Source organism: Sciurus carolinensis, chromosome 6, assembly GCF_902686445.1.
Source record: "Sciurus carolinensis chromosome 6, mSciCar1.2, whole genome shotgun sequence".
NCBI lineage: Eukaryota > Metazoa > Chordata > Mammalia > Rodentia > Sciuridae > Sciurus > Sciurus carolinensis.
In genome coordinates this window covers 137,449,560-137,464,674 of record NC_062218.1, presented here as the reverse complement: position 1 = coordinate 137,464,674, position 15,115 = coordinate 137,449,560, and the positions used below count along the sequence as shown (strand labels likewise).

At 36.1% G+C, this 15,115-nt stretch overlaps 1 protein-coding gene across 3 annotated transcripts in view; it reads right to left on the bottom strand.

Moving 5' to 3' along the window:
- Positions 1-15,115, bottom strand: part of Aff4 (ALF transcription elongation factor 4) — an 82,505-nt gene that overhangs the window by 25,680 nt on the left and 41,710 nt on the right. For all 3 annotated transcript variants that reach the window (XM_047555038.1, XM_047555037.1, XM_047555039.1), the window contains 2 exons: positions 4,342-4,378; positions 1,848-1,896 (listed from right to left, as the gene is read on the bottom strand). In XM_047555038.1, coding sequence (XP_047410994.1) covers positions 1,848-1,896; positions 4,342-4,378 — 86 coding nt within the window. The remainder of the gene's footprint in view (positions 1-1,847; positions 1,897-4,341; positions 4,379-15,115) is intronic.

Genomic DNA, 15,115 nt, shown 5'->3' with positions numbered 1-15,115 from the left:
CTATGACAAGTGCACTCTATAGACATATAGTTTTTGATGAGAGTCTTGGTTGTAGCAGAAATGACCACCTATGAATTTAAAACTCCAAGCTCCAAATCTTCCTTTTTAAATCCATTTTAAAAACACACAAATGCTATAAGCTGATAGTTTCTGAAAATAAAATTAAAGGTTCATGTTTTACTTAAGATCATAAAATCAAAGCTATTAAACTTAAAATCTGAGTAATGACTCACAAAACACTTCTTGTTTTAAAAGAGAAAAAATTAATACAATGGTTAAAAAGAACTGCAACTAGAAAAATGTTTAATCTCTCATTACCTTTCTTTTAAAAATTTCATTGCATCTCCAATCAGTGGGAAGGAAATCTTCTTTCACTTGGATAACTACTTGTACTTTCCCCTTGAAGCTCAACCTACACTTCTAAATCTAACCCCAAGTTCAAAGGATTACACAAAAAGATCACCTTGAAATTAACCAAATGATTAATAACTATGAAAAGTGTTTTAAGACTGGATCAATTAATTAAATGGGATGGAAAAAAAAGTTTTCTTTCGTACAAGGACTTAGCACATATCTATTACTGATCTCCTGTAAGGAAATGTACTTAATTCTCCTAGCCCTTATGAGTTAATAATGGCAGCTCAATGAACCTGTTTACATATGTGAGTATGTCAAAGCTTTTACCAGACTGTTCAAGGCCCTGCATACTTCTGTTCCCTCAGCAACCAAAGTGAAATGTACATATATGGTAGGCATGCATCAGGCTTTTGCATCTAAGTATGAAAATGAATATAATTTGAATTCTTCAGCAGTATGGTGGGAAGGTTCTTGTATTCATATTTTCTTTCTCATTTAGTCTTCCCTTTGTTCAGCTGAAGAGGCTACTAGGCTAAGGTGATTAGTATAGTTTACAGCTATGGCACAGAAAACTGGCTGTGGTCAGAGATTCTTTACAAATTGTTTTAAACACTGAGTTAACTTTAAGTCTCAGGAGTTCAAGAGTTCACTCTTTACGTGGAAAATTATCACTGTTCAATACACTACCCCATTACATTTTGATACATATTACTGGTTCTGCCTACAGAATAAAAATATGAAAACAAAGACAGTATCAGTGTTGCTTAAATATATAACACTTAATGGCTAAATGGAGGAAAAATCCTGTCTTTTTAAGATGATTTCTTTATTAAATATAAACTACACACATTAACACACCTTTGAGAGATGAGAAAAAACTGATCTCAGAGCAGGGGTGGGCAAACTATAGCCCACAAGCAAAAACCACTGTATTATAAAGTTCTCTCTTTCTTTTTTTTTTCCATACTAGGGATTGAACCCAGAGTCACTTAATTACTAAGCCACATTCCCAGTCCTTTTTGTTTTTAGACAGGGCTCACTAAGTTGCTGAGACTGGCTTTGAACTTGGGGTCCTTGTGTTTTAGCCTCTGGAGTCACTGGGATTATACATGAGCACTACTGTGCCCTGCTGAAAAAAAGTTCTGTTGGAACACAGACACATCCATGGTCTATGGCTACATTTATACTACCATGATAGAATTAAATATTTAAGACAGAGGCCATGTGCCCCTAAAAATCTAAAATATTTCACTATATGACCCTTTACATAAAATTTGCCTATGCCAGCATTAAAAGATTAAAATTTCTGCCTAGGGATACAACTGGTGGTAATGTATATGCTTAATTAGCATATACAAAGTCCTGGGTTCTATCTCTAGCACAACATTAAAAAGTAAACAAAAGATTTAATATTTAAAGTACTATTCAAAATATCCAGATATTACAGATAACTTTTAGCAAGAGACAAACTTATTAAGCTATAAACTTACGATTTAGATTGGTGGCCATTTGAAGTTTTAGCAGAAGGATTGTATCTTTCTGGAACAAAAGAATACAGAATAAGCAACTAAAATTGCCTATTTAGATCATAAAATATCTCTGCAAAATATTTACCCTCAAAGAAATATAAACTGAAACAATGAGATATAATTCTTCAACCATCAAAATGGCAACACACTAAAGTCCAATAATATGACACAGTGTGAATATGGGGGAAATAGGCATGCTTATTTAGGACAGTAAACTCACACAAACTTTTGGGCAGGTAATCTGGAAATATCTTATCAATACTGTAACTATGTTGCTACTGAACTAATTCAATGAAAGCAATTTTACATTACAGAAATATCTGGAGAAACACACATACACACTTGTTTGTAATAATATAGTTTGTAAAAGCAAAAGTAGAAATAAAGGTCTATCAGCAGAGGACCAGTTAAACTATAATTTTTTTTTTTTTTTTTTAGTACCAGAGATTGAATCCAGGGGTGCTTAACCACTGAGCCACATCCTCAGACCTTTTTGTATTTTGTTTAGACACAGGGTCTTGCTGAGTTACTTAGGGCCTCACTGAATTGCTGGGGGCTGGCTCTGAACTTGTGATCCTCCTGCCTCAGCCTCCTGAGCCACTGGAATTACAGGTATGGATCACTACAATACTTTCATATAATACAAATTTAATATGAGAATGAATGACAGCTTTATACTGATAAACAGGTTTAAAATACATTAAGTGAAAAACACAAGGTAATAAAGAGTCAAAGTGAGCCAAGTAAGGAGTGGGAGTATACACCTCTAATCCCAGCTACTCAAGAGGGCTAAAGGAGGAAGATGGTAAATTAGAGGTCAACCAGAGCAACTGAGAAAGACCCTGTCTCAAAAGGAAAAATAAAGGGCCGGGATGTAGTATTAGAGTGCTTGCCTAGCATGTGTGAGACCTTGGGTTTGATCCCCAGGACTGCAACAAAACAAAACAAAAAAATAAATAAATGAAAATATTTTAAAAGGGTTGGGAATGCAGCTCAGTGATACAGCACTTTCCTAGCATGTGTGAGGCCCTCATTCAATTCCCAGTAACACATTCACACACAAAAAAGGAATTAGATGCTGCTTAGGATCACATCTACCCCTAGTAAGCTTTGGGGAGAGAGAACAGTGGTGAGGTAGAAACAAAGATGAGATATTCATAAATGAAGAGAGAAAATGTAAATGTTGTGTGGTCTATAGCTAGCTATTTTCTGCATATAAATAATGTAACTATAGCTGCAAGGCAAAAGTAAAATGAATCTATAGATAGTTTAACAATAAAAGAGAGATTCTTCTAGTTTCATCTCTGCATTAAGATAACTTAGTAAAAGATCAAAAAGGTCCATATTTTCATCTCCCAAAATACCTTAAACCAGTGCAAATCTACCTGACTTAAGAAGTTACTACTCTTGGCAAAAATATGTTTTTGTTACAGAACTATATGGTTGTCATGGTTTGAATATGAGGTGTCCTCCAAAAGCTCTTGTGTTAATGCAGGCATATTCAAAGGTGCAATACTCAGATTTATGAGAGCTATAACCTAAACAGTCCATCCTAGTCTGAATGGACTGTGTGGTAACTGGAGGCAGATGGGCAAAGTTCCAGGAAGTGGGTCACTGGAGGCATGCCCAGAAAGGGTTCATTTTCCTAGCTGTATCCTCACCTCCCCCACACTCCATTTCCCGGCAACAGTGAACTGAGCAGCTATCCTGTGTCATGATGGTCTGCCTCATCTCAGGCTCAGAGTGATGGGGCCAGCTGACCAGGTACCGAATCTATAAAACTGTGAGCCAATATAAACTTTTCCTCCTCTATGTTGTTCCGGGTAGGTATTTTGGTCACAGTGATGAAAAGTTAACACAAAGGTGAAGCCCAGTCATTTGCAATGGTTCCTGACCTTACCACCATTAATCTACATATCTCTTGGGACCAATACATGAACTTCCCAAAACTAACTTCCCCTCAAGTTCTACTAAGAAATTAAGAGATGGGGTGAAAGCAGGCTTGCAGAAGATGGCAGACTTTCTATACAGACCAGAAGATGCAGGAAAAATAAATGGAAAATGCAGAGCTATAGAAAGAGAAGAATCTTGGTCAGTTAAAATGACCTGTTCTTATCTAGTTTTAAAATCATAGAACCACTTTGTCTCCATCAAGGAAGAAGATAAAGACAGTGGAAAATGGCTTGAATTTATGAGATGCCCGTCAAATTGAGTCCATGCACTTTCAACTATCAGTTCAAATAGTTTACTATTTGTTTACTATGATCAATAATGACCTATAGTTCTTGATATTTTTTAGCCATACCACAATTTAGTTCAAGTCATTACTACTTATCAGATGGTAAAATTGAATAAGACATGCAGAAAGAATTAAAGGAATTTAAGGTATGGTCATGTGGATCAAATATTCAATAAATAGCTTAATTTTAAAATCAGGAGCAAAAGAAATACTCACTTTGTTCTCCGGGGCCAAAATTGGACTGCTGAGACTCCTAAGGAAAAGGAACACAAAGTGTACAAAGTGATATTAAGAAAGAAAGGTTCATTAGTAGAAAATGCTCCAAATTACATAAAAATGTTTCAAGTACAAGAAAGAAAAAGTGCTGAAAGAATGTGATGGCACCTGTCTAATTAGCCCTGGCAATTTTGGGGTCCATAATGAACTTTACTAGAGCTTATCAAAAATATTAAGCTCTCCAACAGTTCTTTATCATTCATTTCTTTTCAGTAGTATCTATGGTACTCATAACCTACTTTAGCGGCCTAGAGAGTAAATAATTTCAATTTAAGCTCTATGTCTTAAAAAAATGCTTAATTTTTTTTTTAAAAGAAGGCAATACTATAAAGACAGTATACTGGATTAAAATAACTGTATAACCTATATATATTCAAACTATACTGCTTTCATGGACCCCCCCCCCAAAAAAAAACCCACTACATGGGTATTCCAATATTATTTTATTCCTTCCCTCTTCCTAATATCTTATAAACCCTTAGCAACTTGAGGGAGAAGACTGTCATGTACTATTTTCGAAAGTCCTATAATAGCATCACACCCAGCACTCAAGAAGCTCCAATGCAATAGAAACCAAAATGTCACTTTGCAAATAACATTCATGACCAGGACAGCTATTTTATATGCAAATTGTGCCATTTTTCTAGGTAGTATGTGTAGTACAAGATGTAGTTCTAAAAATATACAGAGATCCCTAAAAAGCCTACTTAAAAATAATCCTAATGCAAATAACCCTAATAAAATAATGACAGATTATCTGTGAAAGAACAATCCACACAGTAAGAAGGCTAAAATAAAGTTTTGCTGTTAAAAAATGTTGTGAACTACATCTATAGTCAACTAATTTTCAAGAAGGGTGCCAAGGCTAATGAAGAAAGAACAGTCTTTTCAACAAACAGTGCTAGGAAAACTGAATAGTTACATGCAAAAGAAAGAACTGAACTCTTATGTCACACTACATAAAGAAAATTCAAAATGGATCAAAGACCTAACTGCAAAAGCTAAAGTCATAAAGCACTTACAAGAAAACAGGTCAAATTTAAGTGACTTTGGATTTGCAGAAAGTTCTCATATATTATAGTAAAAGCATCAAACACACACATTAAAAATAAACAGAACTTTTGTACTTCAAAGAATACCATCGAGAAAACAAAAAGATAATTCCTAGAAAAGGAAAAAGTATTTTTAACTCATACATCTGATAATGCACTGGTATTCACAGTATCTAAAAAGCTCTTACAATTCAATGATACAAGACAACCCAATTAAAAAATAAGAAAACGATCTAAACAGACATTTCACCACAGACGACGTATAAATGGCCAATAAGTACAAGCAAGATGTTTGACATCATCTGTCATCAGGGAAATACAAATCAAACCCATGATGAGATACTGCTCACACCCACTAGGATGACTAGAATCAAAAAGATAACAGCAAGTGTTGACAAGGATGTGAAAAAAAATCAGGACTCTGATGGGAATATAAAATGGGCAGATGCTTTGAAAATATTCTGACAGTTCCTCAAATGATCAAACACAGAGTTAACCATTAGTACAGCAATTCTATTACTAGGTATATAACCAAGCAAAATGACATCTTTTTTTTCCTTGCAGTGTTGGGTATTGAACCCAGGGCCTTGGGAATGTTAGGCCAAGTACCCAAACACTGAGCTACGTCCTCCACCCTAAGTTAGATAAATGCATATGTCCATACGAATACTTCTACAGGAATGTTTACAGCAGCATTACTCATAACAACTAAAAAAATGAAACAACTCAAATGTCCAACAGCTAATAGACATACACAATGGAATATTATTTTCCCAAAAAAAAAAAGAATGAAGTACTATAAATGCTGTAACTTGGATAAACCTTAAAAACATGCAAAGTGAAAGAATTCAGGCACAAACAACCACATATTATAAAATTCTATTTAAATGAAATGCCTAGAACAGGAACATTTATATAGATAGGTTAGTGGTTATTAGGGCTGAGAGGGAGAATAGAGGAAAAGGGGGGAAACAGATAAAACGTAGGAATTCCTTTTTTTTTTTTAATTTTGAGTTGTAGATGGACACGATTTTATTTTATTTAGTTTATTTACATGGTACTGAGGATTGAACCCAGTGGCTACTCATGCAAGGCAAGCACTCTACTACTGAGCCACAACCCCAGTCCCAGGAATTCCTTTTTGATGTGATGAAATGTTCTAAAATGGATGGCTGAAGTGGTTTCACATATCTATAAATACATTCAAAACATTGTACCTTTTAAATGGATAAATTACATGGTAAGTAATTATATCTCAATAATGCTTCTTAAAATAGTAAACAAGAGCCAGGTGTGGTGGTGCACACCTGTAATCCCAGCAGACTGGGAGGCTGAAGCAGGAGAATCACAAGTTCAAAGCCAGACTCAGGAACTTAGCAAGGCCCTGAGCAACTAAGACTATGTCTCCAACATAAAAAATAAAAAGAGCTGGGGATGTGGTTCAATATTTAAGCATCTCTGTGTTAAATCCCTGGTACCAAAAAATAAAAATAAAAAAAGTAAACAGAGATGTGGCCAAGAGGCTGCTCTTATAAATTGTGTTAAAAATGAAGACCCTTCTACTCCTTTGAACTGCTTATGGTCTCATATTCATTTACTTGGTAAGGCCTAAAATTTAATAGCTCAATCTTCCAAGTAATCTGACTTTTATCTCTATCTGACAATAGTCAGCTGGTGACCAAATACTAGTGAATTCTGTCTCTACAATACCTACTAAAATACAATACTATATCTACTGCATCTCTACTATGAAATTTTAGGCTCTTTTTTCTTCTTTGTAGTATTGTGATTGAACACAGGGCCTCACACGTTAAGAAAGCACTCTACCACTGAGTTGATCCTAGGTCTTTATTTTGATACAGGGTCTTCTAATTTGCCTAGGCTAGCCTTGAACTTATAATCCTCCAGCCTCAGCTTCCCGAGTCAACTGTGATTATAGGCATGCACCACCAAGTCTGGTTTTAGGATCTCTTCTTTTTCATCTGATGGCCACCTAATGGATATTCTGGGTTCTAGTCTCTCTATCACTCAACTACAGGCTCTACCCTAACTTCCTCAAACCCAAGTCTTATTTTCACAGGTCTTATTTTCATAGTTCTTTGTTTTTCCTGGGAATGAAACCCAAACTCTGGTATTATACTTCATTCATGTATCTAAATACTGGGGAAACAATGATAAGCAAAAACAGACATGGGTCTTGCTCTCATGAAACTTAGCACCTATAATGAAATAATGCTGACAGTGAATATTGTGCAAATAAAATAAAGATAAAATGGCAATGTGGTAAGTAATGAAGGGCAAACACAAAGTATTATATTAGGGCTTATAGTTACATCTCTGAAGACATTATCACAAAGATGAACAAAGGCTCCCTTGGGGAAGTAGTATTCAGGCTGAGATGTGAAATGTATGTAGTAAGTAAACTGGGAAAGGACACCAGTCAGTGCTTAGGGGAGAGAGAAAAGTATGTGTAAAGGCCAGAAGTGAACAGTACAGCTTGTACGAAGACCTCAAAGGCAGCCCATGGAGAAAAAAAGATATAGGGAAGAGTGATTAAAAAACCTAAAGAGCTAGATCATATAGCTTAAAGACATTAAAGATGTGTGTGTGTGTGTGTGTGTGTGTGTGTGTGTGTGGTTTATTAAACAAAAGAGTTATATAATCACATCTGCATACTGTGAAGACCATCCTGGCTATAAGTGGAATACGCCTTTGAGGAAACAAAATGAAAGTAAAGATACATATTAGGAGATTATTATAGTGGTACAAGTAGAAAATAATTTACAGCTTGAACAAGTTGGTCTGTGAGCTTTTAACATCATACATTCCGTTATTAAGAAATTTTCTTCAGGAAGGCAGAGACAGGAGGATCCCAACTTCAAAGCCAGCCTCAGCAACTTAGGGAGGCCCTAATCAACTTAACAAGACCCTGTCTCAAAATAAAATATTAAAAGGGCCAAGGACAGCCCCTGGGTTCAATCCCTAGTATGGGGGTAGGGAAGATTTTTCATTTATCTCCAAAATAAGCATAATGTATTACCATTCAACTACTACATGTTATATAAGATGCTTTTAATCTTAAATACCTTAGATTTTAAAGGACCAAGATAAAAATGAAATAATATTTTAAAGTAAGTTTAAAATTCTATTAATTAATGACAATGAAGTCTTTCTTCTACAAAAAAAATCACACACACACACACACACACACACACTCTCTTACACTTCGAAGGTCCCACAAAGATTGGCTTATCTTGATATATGGTTTCACTGGATGTCACACAATTATACAAATGGAAAAGGGATCCCATGCTTACTAAATCATGATACTAAATTTTCAGTCTTATACCTTCAGATACAAAGGTTTCTATAGCTGTTGAGCTGGTAGATTTCCATGCTCTCTGATATAAATCAGTTTTCAGGAAAATAAATTAAAAGGCTGCATTTTAATATATTTAGAAAATAGGGTCAAAAGCCACTGAATTCAGAAAATTCTGTTTCCAAATCTTTAAAGTGCAAACATGAGTCATTATGGTTTTTGAAAAACAAAGACATATAAAATAAATGAGGACATTATTGTTTAAATATTATCTTCCTAGTATAAGCACATAGGATAGCAGTTACTTTCTGTTCATTGTTAAAATATCATCTTTAATATGAGGGAACAAAAGAATTTACGTTTAAAAACTATGCTATGAAAAGATTTGGCATATATGAGGAGCAAGATGGCAAGTGAGGGAGAGAGGGGTATCTAATTCATTTTAAAATGAGATAATGTCATGAAACAAATAACCAATGAACTTCTGTTAGTGTAAAGGATATTCAGGATCACTCCTGTAATGTTTTCATTAGAAAACACAGAATATGATTTCATTAGCAAACTGAAGACATTCTGCAGTACTTTGGACACTTTTGGTCACAACATATCACTGCAATACTGTGAGCATGCATAACTGCACTTGTGGTGCCATTACTCTTGCCTTCCTGTGAGCATTTTTTATAATTCCTGTTAAAGCAGTCAGTTCAACAACAGTGTCATACTGGTTCTCCAGAGGAGGAGGAGGAGAAGTAGGGAGAAGGCAAGATGAAAAGGAGAGAAGACAGGGAAGGAGAGATGGTAAGATATAAATTTGTAAAGCACCTGGATAAGAGGTGCTAGGTACAGGGCTGGGGTTACAGCTCAGAGGTAAGAGGGCTTACCTAGCACGTGTGAGGAGGTACTGGGTTCGATACTCAGAACCACATACAAATAAATGTCTAAAATAAAGGTATTGTGTCCATCTGTCCATCTTCAACTAAAAAGTTAAAAAAGAAAAAAAAAGGAGGTGCCAGGTAAAGAACAAGGCACAAAGAGAAGACAGTGCATTGGAACCATGCACCCAATTAAGCACTAATATATACTTCCTTTTTCTTTCTTTTATATTATTTCATTTCTACAACCAAAAGTTTGGCATACTGACACAAAACAGTCCTTTTTGCATTTCCTTACAGCACTCAGTAAAATGCCCAGAAAACTTTTAATGAAAGAGACAGAGATACAGGAGAAAAAGGAATAGCCAGAGAAAGAGGGTAAATCTGGATGAGCAACTGTATTAGTGGACAATGAAGCAAGATTAAAACAATATTTAATGCTAATGAGAAGACCGATGAAGATGAAAAATGAAAGATGTTACTTGAATTTACCAAACCTGAATTTAAGTATCACCAATTTGCCACTGGTGGTCTTAATGAAAAAGCTTCTGCTGGGGTATTAAGGGTGGAAGCAAGATCAAATGAACTGGGCTGAGGAGTAATGAGGAGGAAAGAAAATAGCAAATAAAAACCTATCTTTAATAAGTTTAGCTCTTAGAGCTGGGGCCTAGTTCAATGGTACAGTGCTTGCCTCGTATGTGTAGCAAGGCCCGAAGTTTGATTCCCAGAACTGGAAAACAACAATTATAATAAATTTAGCTCTAAACAGGAGCGGGTGGGGGAATGACATCTAACAGAAGAATTATATACTTTGCTTTTGGCTTTTGAGAGGACAGGGTTTCACTATATATCCCAGACTGGTCTCCTATTTTTTAGTATATGTGCTGCCAAAGTGAGCACTCCCAGACTGGTCTCCTAATTCCTGGGCTCAGTGATGATCTTACTGCCTCAGCCTCCCGAGGAACTGGAACTAAAAGCACAAGCCACTGTGCCCAGCTGTCACTGTTGTTTTTAAAGACGGATAAATTCACGGTTGCTTAAATGAATAAGGACACACTAAAACTAGCTCCCCAAATAGGCACCTAAACTTAACTTTCCACAGCTTGCTCCCTGCAAACTGCTTTAAGACTTGTCAGTGGTGTCCTCCTGTTTCCTCTACTTCTCCTTCAAACCCCATTTGGTGTCATCTTCTCTAGGATGCTATCCCCAAATTCCCTACGTATAACAACTTCCTCCCTTCTCCATCCTGTCACTGTATCTGGTCCATATGGTTAAAATTCAGAGAATGAAGTAAGCTATCTGTAAAAGCAATCAGATCTAAGTAATAATCAGTAAGTAGCTAAACTGTTTTGGAAACACCAAAAAATCTAAACTAATACTTCTGTATGTTGTGTGTCTACCTAACTATCCAAATTCGGTCAACAAAGATTTATTGAACAGCAATTGGCATATGCTATTCTCCTTTCTTATTTAAATACCGACTTTAGTTAGAACAGGAACAGTATCTAAACGGCTTAATAGTACCTACATTGTCAGAGGTTGTTCCAAACACATGGTGAGTATGTGCAAGGGCAGTCAAGAGCTTGGACATTCTCCAACTAACTCTAGAAAATCTACAATGCTATCCCCAATTATACCCCACATACTTGTTTCCCTCCCATAACGAAGAATGACCTAGTTGTGCTCTATTCTAAGGCTAATAAGTCCTCTACTTGGGTACTGAAATTCAAATTCTCCCAACATAATCAAACCATTTCTGGCAACACATTTCTCTGCTCACTCTTATAGAAAAATGCTTCAAAAGACACTGATATATTCACTATCTCCAATATCTTTTGAGAACAATGCAATATGTCTTCCACCATCAGATTTCTAGTAAAAATGTTTGTCACCTATAAGGAATAACTGTCAAATCTAATGACTAAAATATAGTAAAGAATTTAATAAGTATCTGTTTTAAGAAATATATCAAATTTTTAGAGATAAAACCACAATGTCTAAGGTCAGAAATATTAAACAGGATTAAAAGTAAAGACATTGATAGAGCAATACAAACGATATGAAAGGAAACAACAAAACATAAGATTGAAAATGAAAACAAATAAACAGAGCAATAGTAAGTTGTGGGACAACGTAAAGATGATTTTACCAGAATCCATAAAGAAGGGGAAAAGAGCCAGGCACAGTGGCACGTTACTGTAATCCCAGTGACTTGGGAGGCTGAGGAAGGATTCTAGTTTGAGGCCAAACTCAGCAATGTAGTGAGGACCTAAGTAACTTACTGAGGCACTGTCTTAAAATAAAATAAAATTTAAAAATTAAAATAAAAAGGGCTGGGGTCATAGCTCAGTGGCAAAGCACTCATGGTTCAATCCCAAGGGAGGGGGAAATGTGATGGTGGGGTGGGGATATAGAAAAAAATTCTGAGTACTGTAAATAACTGTAAAAGTTTTCTAAATTAAATATAAATTATAAACTCAAAATCAAATCCCCAAGCACAAGAAAGATGAAGAAAACTATAACAGGATACAATATTATTGAACATATTAAAATCTGTGATAAAAAGAATCTTGTAAGCAGACAGGGGAGGGAAGGGTATATTACATATGGAAAAAATGACAACAAAGTATGTATCAGAAACCATGCAAGACAGAACACAGTGGGGCAACATCTTCGACCCAGAATTATTTTTTTTTTTTTTTCTTGGTACTTGGGATTGAACCTAGGGATATTTAACCACTCAGTCACATCCCCAGCCCTTTTTTATATTTTATTACAGACAGGGTCTTGCTGAGTTGCTCAGGGCCTCACTAAGTTGCTGAGGCTGGATTTGAACTTGCAATCCTCTTGCTTTAACCTCCCTAGCTGCTGGGATTACAGGAGTGTGACACCACAACTGGCTTTCAACCCAGAATTCTATACCCAGAACAATATCTTAAAAAACAAAATTGAGGAGACTACTTTGTGTGCCCGGGTGTTATGCTCAGGACCTCTCACTCTGCTCCTCTTGTTCAGTTCAGTCAGGACTGGGCTGAGGTAGCAATACCAACCACTGCTCTACCTACTAGGTGCCAGGAATTTCCCAAGTGCTAATGATTTCAGGGACCCAGATTCAAGGAAAAAAAGATCTTCCTCTGGATATAATGAGGCAGGAGAAAGAGTTAATACAGACATAAACTTGGGCCCCTTCAAGGTCAGGTTTCTGTGTAGCAGGGCTGGGAAACTACAGAAAACAAACGGTAAGGCCAATTCCTGTGTAAGTAGAAAAACTCAGTAAGAAATCTGTTACCTAGTATCCAGATCCTCTCCAAAAAAAAAGGCACAGTAACCTGACTGGACCAAAGGATGTGTGAAGATCTCCTGGACACTAAATGCCTTACCCAGGACTGGGTCAGGGGCTAATTTCCTTAACCCAGCAGATTCAATATAACCCTCTAGATAACAGATACCCATTTGGCAACCCTCTCTTGGTACCCCACCCTCCCTGAGAATTCTGCTTTCTTTCTATTGCTCTAATAAATCCTGTTGCTTTACTCTCACACTGTGTCCATGGATTTCATTCTTTGAATCTTCGAGACAAAAAACCCACTCAACCCATTTCATTCTACAATATCACATGGTTCCATCAGTGTCTCCTGTTCTAATGGGAGCATGTAGAGTCCATGAGGCACAGTAAAGTTCCTACTCACATAACCAGGAAGATCTTTGAAAGATTCACAGAACTATTGGGTGAATTTATTTGAAGCATCATGTGCTGAAAACAACAGAAATCTGTTCACCTATCGCTATCTAAACAGTGGTACAATGTTTTCAATTCTTCAGCTCCAGGAAGCCAGGAGAATGAGTTGAAAATCTGAAAATGCAGCCACGGACTGATTTCTGGGCATTAGATCATGCTCATTCTTTTTGCCTGAGGACCACACTATTTGATATAAGTGGTCAATTGGTTCAAGATAATGACCACCCTGATTGCTCAAGCCAAGAACTGTCCAGGATTCAGGCAAAGCTTGAATGCTTAAAACAGCAGAATGAAGACCTGAGGTGAATGGATGAATATCTCTGGTACATTATAAATATACTGAAGGAAGACGATGAAATTTGTACTTTAATTTTAGGTACAAAGCTTCACTCAGTTGTTGGAAAATAGTTAATTTCTGTAAACTGATATCTTTGCAAAAATTCAAATATTTTAATAGAGTATTTTTTTATACCAAGATACCTGTATATATTCAATATAGAGAATGTCTCCATAGTGGCAAATCTTATCTATTAAGATATGAATCTTAATAGAGAAACTGTGCCACTTAATTCATAAACACATTTCATTTATGGTTATCTTTAGCACTTTAACAATTTTGATACATTGAATCCAAACTACAATTTACTTATTATTATTATTATTATTTTTAATTTTTAGGTACCAGGGATTGAACCCAGGGGTCTTAACCACTGAACCACATCCCCAGCCTTTTTTATTTTTTTATTTTGAGACAGGGTCTCACTGAGTAGCTTAGGAACTACCTAAGTTGCTGAGGCTGGCTCTCAGAACTTGCCCGTCTCCTGAACTGCTAGGATTATAGGTGTGGACCACTGCACCTGGCCCTGTGTATGATTTGAATGGGCATATATTAAAACTTTTGCCATATGGATTAAAATTATAATTTTTGAGAGGCTAAGTTAGTATAACTATAACTTCTTAAAATGAAAAAAAAATTCGCTGTTGAATAAAACAACTGGAATGGGAATGCAGAAAGTGATTAATATTGCTGCTTCTAATGTTACCTATATATATCAATTGGGAAGCAAAGTCTATTTTCATAGAAAAAACAAACAGTATTCACAGATGTGAAAAAAAACAACTGAGTCAGGTACTATGGCACATACATATAGTCCCAGCTACTCTGGAAGCTGAAGCAGGAGATTTGCAGGTTTGAGGCCAATGAGGGGAAATTAGTGAGACTGTCTCAAAAATTTAAAAAGGGCTGGGAATGTAGGTCAGTGGTGGAATATTAGCCTAGAATGCACCAGGCTCCAGGTTCAATTGCCATTATCAGAAAAAAAATTTTAAGAAGTTAAACAGGACTGGGATGTAGCTCAATGGTTGTGCACTTACCTATCATGCTCAAGGCCCTGGTTTGAGCCCCAGCTCCCCACCACTCCAAGAAGAAAATTAAACATATGCTACTATATGTGCAACTACTATACTTATAGGTATTTATTAAGTAGAAATAAAAACATTTATGTAAAAGAAATACATATGCACAAATATTCACATCAGATTTAGTTTTAATGCCCCCAAACTGGAAGCAACCTAACTTTCTATCAATAGGTGAATGGAAAAATTAATTGTGATATAATCATAAAATTGGATATGGTGGCACATTCCTGTAATCCCTGTTACCCAGGAGGCTCAGGCAGGAGGACTGCCAAATCAGCCTGTACCTTAGTGAGACCCTGTCTGAAAATAAAAA